The sequence below is a fragment of the Capra hircus genome, chromosome 1 (genome assembly GCF_001704415.2).
Source record: "Capra hircus breed San Clemente chromosome 1, ASM170441v1, whole genome shotgun sequence".
Taxonomy (NCBI): domain Eukaryota; kingdom Metazoa; phylum Chordata; class Mammalia; order Artiodactyla; family Bovidae; genus Capra; species Capra hircus.
This window is the reverse complement of record NC_030808.1, coordinates 8,954,325-8,960,324: the sequence shown is the minus strand read 5'-3', so window position 1 is coordinate 8,960,324 and position 6,000 is coordinate 8,954,325. Positions and strand designations below refer to the sequence as shown.

The 6,000-nt window shown below is 40.9% G+C and overlaps 1 protein-coding gene across 6 annotated transcripts in view; it reads right to left on the bottom strand.

Moving 5' to 3' along the window:
• APP (amyloid beta precursor protein) overlaps nucleotides 4,701-6,000 on the bottom strand; it is a 313,323-nt gene continuing 312,023 nt past the window's right edge. For all 6 annotated transcript variants that reach the window (XM_018050523.1, XM_018050579.1, XM_018050642.1 and 3 more), the window contains one exon: nucleotides 4,701-5,937. In XM_018050523.1, the coding sequence (XP_017906012.1) occupies nucleotides 5,836-5,937 (102 nt within the window). In that variant the 3' untranslated portion in view covers nucleotides 4,701-5,835. The remainder of the gene's footprint in view (nucleotides 5,938-6,000) is intronic.

Here is a 6,000-nt window from a genome sequence, read left to right as displayed (position 1 = left end):
TGTTCAGATGAAGAGATCAGCAGGCAACAGGGAATCTGGAGTTCAGGGGACAGGTCCAGGATGGAAAATGTAAAGAAATCGCCGTACCCAAGGGAATTAAGCCTCACTCTTTTCTGCCCCAATCTTTTGTTGCTAGTTAATTACACTAGGCAGATCAAGAAAAGGGAATGGCTGTCACCTCTACTTAGCCCAATAGAATTTTTTTTTTCTAATATAGTGGTTTTGAAACATGTCCACAAGTTCTTTGATATACTTCTCATCAAGAGATGGAGTCTATATCACTTCCCCTTGACCTGAGAGACAGGATCTTCAATTTCCTGGCATAAACCATAATGAAAAAGAATGTATATGTGTGTATAACTGAGTCACGTTGTTGTACAGCATAAATTAATACAACATTGTAAATCAATTATACTTCAATAAAAAAGAAATACCCTTCTACTTGTTGGACACTCCTTTGTAGCTAATACTCATATCCATTTACAATATATCAGACAATGTTCTAAACACTCCACATTTGTTAACGAGTTGAATCTTCATGACCTCTCTATGGAGTACTTTTATTATTTTACAAATGAGGAAACCAAGACAGAGCCTGGGTCGGGTCTGCACTCTTGAATCAGATGCTAATCTGGCTTTTACTTAAAAAAAACCCAAAGTGAGTAAAACATTGGCCTGTGATTGAAAATATTGGTTCAAAGTTTATTTATAACAGTAACAAATTTCCAGAAGAAGATGAATTTAATGTCCCATGCAGTCATTATAATGGTATTTTAAGGGTTTTTAAAAATGAAATGAGAATATGTGCATATCATGGCAAGGAAAAAGCAGGATATGGGCTACAAGCTTTGACCAAAACAATGGCAAGTGGGGTAAATGTATGTGATTTCAAATTACTAAAAGCATATACGCAAAGGTGTTAAGAGTGCTTTCCTCTGGATGGAGGGATTATAAGTGAATCTTTCTTCTTCTTGTATTCTGTATTTTCTATAATTAACAGGCATTGCATTTATAATCACAATGCATGTTATTAAAATAAAAATAGGAATCTGGGCCTGGAATGCAGGGAAAGGGTCTAGGTTAAAGCTACTGCTTTGCACACCAAATATTTTCTAGGTGGCTGTGTATAGAAGAGAACCCTGAAGGCAGAGCCTTGGGGCCCACCAACATCCAAAGCAGTGATTCCTATGACATTCCCTGGCTTCTGTAATCACTGCGGTGGGGGGCGGGGAGTGCTCTTGCAAAATGCACGGTCTTAATTTAGCCTCAGGTTTCTCCAAAATAACTTACAAAATAAGGACAGAGTGCTGCAGCATTCTCAAGAGACAAGAATAACTTCCCTGGAGGTCCAGGCAGACTCTGAGCTGCCACTGCAGAGGGGCATGGGGTTCCATCCCTGGCTGGGGAACTAAGATCCCACATGCGAGGTATGACCAAAAAAAGAAAAGAAACTTAAGGATGAAGAAGCTGCACCTTAGGTTTCAAGGTCATGGAAAATCAGTTTTGAATTGCTGGGATGCCAGGACATTGTTCACAGGTGCTCTCGATGGGGAACTTACTGGAGGGTCAGCTGCATCCACCTTAAAGATGTCTGGGAACACAAGACTGGCAGAGAGATCCCACATATTCAACTGCGGGGCTAAGACTAGAATGATGGGTGGTCGGGGATCATGGGCTGGAGAAAAACATGTCAATACCTATGGACTGATAAAATGGATCAAATACGACAACTACCAAAAAATGGGAGAGAGAAAAGGGGGAAAGGAGAGTAAGACCACACCGATTGTTGTATAGTCAGGTGGGAGGCAAAGGATGTTGCTTACAAAAGACAGGAAGCAAAAGGTTAAGAGAAAAGGGCTTAAGAACACTGGAAAAAATATGAATACAACAGTAATCCCTAGAACAAAAATAAAAAGCTTTCTAAGCCACGCCCTTCCCACATTGAGTCCTTCCCTCATAGAGAGAGTAAATATAATACACTCAGTAATTATAGGAGATATGAAAGAATTGAGAGCAAACACAGCAGTCATATGATAAAATTGAATGGGCCTAACTTGTCTATTAAAAGATTTTCAATTTGGCTCACATAGTAAAAACTCAACTCTGTGCTGTATACAAGACACTCACTTAAAATGCAATTGAAAAAACTAAAAATAAAGGCTTGGGCAAAGATCTACTGGGCAAATAGTAACAGTGAAACAGCAGGAGTTGCAATCATGATACCCAAGTAGATTTTAAGTCTAAAACGAAACACATAAACAAACAATTCAGAGATATAAAGTGGCCATTGAACAAACAAAATAATTTCCAACTTCACCCATAATAAATAAATATGAATGAAAACTGTACTGAGATGCCATTTTTTATCCATCAGACTGGCCAGGCCAAACTTCCGGAAAATCTCATTGAACTTTGGCCTGGACAACTACCACTATAATTCTATTTTGTAGCACTTTAGTTAAATTACCTATTGATTAATCTCTGGACCATCAGAGAATTCTTTCATTATACCTTAACTTGAAGAATAAGATTATAAAGCTTTATTCTTTTTCTCCACAATTATATATATGTCCATTGCCTTCTCCAGATACATAATTGTGTGTACATATATGTATATATATATATTTTTTGTTTTCATTAGCTTTGAAATGATCACTCTTAAAGCGTGCAACTATGGGCATTAAAGGATGGCTTGGGAGTAGCATCATATGTTTGGAAAGGTTTGGTTTCATTTCATTACTGTGCTTCATTGCTGTTACATTAGGACTTGGGCTTCCCATGTGGCTCTAGTAGTAAAGAACCCGCCTGCCAATGCAGAGATGTAAGAGACAAGGGTTCGAACCCTGGTTTGGGAAGATTCCCTAGAGGACACGGCAACCTGCTCCAGTATTCTTGTGTGGGTAACTCCATGGACAGAGGAGCTTGGTGGGCTACAGTCCACAAGTCGCAAAGAGTGGACATGACTGAAGTGACTTAGCACCGATCTCCCCGTGTTCGCTACCTCTCTGGGTCAGGCGAAATGGAACTGTTGGTTATACATGTAAACTGTCACGTTATCTTCACGTAGCAGTCACGTCTAATTGGCCTAAACTGCAAGAGGGAGATCAGTGTTTTGTTCTCCTGAAAATAAGACACAGTCAGATGAGTTTTAATTGAGTTGCTCATACTGCCTAGTGGCCTGATAAAACACTTTTGATTAATTCTCTGTGCTTAGCGTTTAAAAGGCTGCCATCTAAGGCTACAAGGTGCTGGTTGGTTCTCATGTTCCCCTGTTCACAAGTGCAGCACAGCACCACCACCAGGGTCAGCTTGTTCTCGGACACTTGGAATAGCGGTGACCCAGGCTTCTCCCAACTGGTGCTAGTGGTGAAGAACCTGCCTGCCAATCAGGAGACATGAGACTCAGGTTCTGTCCCTGGGTGGGAAGATCCCCTGGAGAAGGAAATGTAACACACTCCAGTCTTCTTGCCTGGGGAATTCCATGGACAGAGGAGCCTGGCGGGTTACAGTCCATGGGGTCCCACAGAGTCGGACTGAGGTGACTTAGCACACACACAGACTTTTCCAATTAAAAATCACGTACAGTGTATGTGACATTGTTCTAAAATAGACATGCAGCAGAGGTTCTCAAGTGGGATGGTTTTGTCCCTCGTAAGGGACATCTCACAATATCTGGAGACATTAAAAAAATATAGACTATTAAAAAAAATTAATTTAACTTTGGTTGCACTGAGTCTTGGCTGCTTTTGCTCAGGCTTTCTCTAGCTGCAGCAGGAGGGCTTCTCAACACGGTGGCATGGTGGATGGAGACCAGGAATGCTCCCAAACATCTTACAATGTTTGAAACAAGGACTTACACCCTGCAAAATATGTGATGTGTGATGGCTGAGAATACTGCTTAGTTGCTAATGATCAGCTGGTCTTAACTTGTATTTTCCTAGAACTTTTCTCTTCATATTTTATTAGAAACTGTTACAATCTGTTTGTATGTTTGTGTTCTCCCAAACTTCACATTGAAGTCCTGATGCTCACTGCGATGGCACTGGGAGGTGATTAGGTCATGAGGGTGGAGAATTCATGAATGGGATTAGTGCCCTCCTAAGAGAGGCTCCAGAGAGGTCCTAGCCCCTTCCACCACGTGAGGACGCAAGAACTCTGCGACCTTGAAGAGGGCTCTCATCTGACCACGCCAGCACCTTGATCTCAGACGTCTATCCTCCAGAACTGTGAGAAGTAAATTTGATTTTTTTAAGCTCTTTTTAAAAATTTAAAGGATGAATTGCTTTGCAATGTTTTGTTAGTTTCTGCCATACATCAACACGAATCAGCCACAGGTATACAAATGTCCCCTCCCTCGTGAACCTCCCTCCCACATCCCACCCGATCCCCAAATTTCTGTTTATAAGCCACCCAGTAGCTTGTAATATTTTATTATAGTAGCACGAATGGACTAAGACGGGGACAAAGCTGAGGACCAAGATATGGCAGCAAATAGTTTGGACCAAGTGAAGACTGAGTTGGGTCTATAAAGCATTTTACTAAAGCTGGGAGATGCCTGTTGGCCCTAGTTTTCAGCTTGGACTTAGTGTTAAGACACAACAGGTGTGGATACCCTGCATCAGAAAGCTCTCATCAGTCTTCCGGTGACTCAGGAGCAGAAGGTGGTTACCATGGAAGCATTCACGACAGCACAATGCCGCTCCTCCAAGAACGTATTTATTTACATGAAAACACCATTTTATACAAATTGAAGACAAATCTTGAAGGGTTTGTCCAGGCTTGCCTTCCCCATTCCCTGATTTTGTCCCTTCCACTCTCACCTCTTTTTGGTATCATAAATAAAGGGTTTTAGACTGGGTGAAAGAACCTGAATCTACCTCTTTTTCCCCATCCAAAGTTACTTTGAATATTTAACGTCCATAGTCATCCTTCAAAGAAAACTCTTGCCGAGAGTCATTTTATTTAATTTATTTACGTAATACAGTGTAGAAAGCTATCATGGTCATACGCAATGATCCTGTACAATCATCCTGCAGAAAAGTTTTTTGGGAGAATTCTTGGTAAACTGAGACCAGCAGAGCGCTCCCACCCCCACCCTCCCCAACCCGTGAAAGTGCTTACAATGAACAGGGATTCTTTGCTTTATCAAAGATCTGAAGATACATGGACGAAAAAAGCTTCAATTCTCAATGCCTAATGTGTGCACATAAAACAGGCACGAAGAAATAAATGTCTATCCTCATAATTCCTATATCACACATAGAGCAGAAGCAGCAATCTGTACAGTAAAATGCAATTGTGGAAAAAAAAAAACTCCTCTAACTCATTTGGATTACATAAAAACGTTGAACTTTAAAATGCATAGTGATCAGGAAAAGAATACTTAGGCAAGAGAAGCAGCTAAACCCACACGTTCACAGAAAGCATTCCCCCATCGATTCTTAAAGCATGTTTCAAAGTAGGACTTAGTTGGGTCACAAACCACAAGGATAATATACAACTGGCTAAGGGGCTACGTGATAAATAATCAGGAGAGGATCTATTCATGCACTAGTTGGATACAGCTAAACTCTTTACAGTACACAAAACCCATTAATAATGTAGTGTAGAGACCGAAATGACCGAAATGTGAAGAGAGAGAATACATTACTGATTTGTATATTAATTCAAGTTCAGGCATCTACTCGTGTTACAGCACAGCTGTCGAAAGGCGATAATGAGTAAATAATAAAACAGAAGGGTTTGCTTTTCTCCACGTTATTCTCTAAATGAACACCGATGGGTAGTGAAGCAATGGTTTTGCTGTCCGATTTCAGAGGCTGCTGCGGCGGTGGTCTAGTTCTGCATCTGCTCAAAGAACTTATAAGTTGGGTTTTCGTAGCCGTTCTGCTGCATTTTAGAGAGGTGGCGCTCCTCTGGGGTGACAGCAGCGTCAACCTGCAGGGCAAGAACGAGGACAAATGAGTTTAAAAAAAAAAACCAAAACATTAAAACAAAACA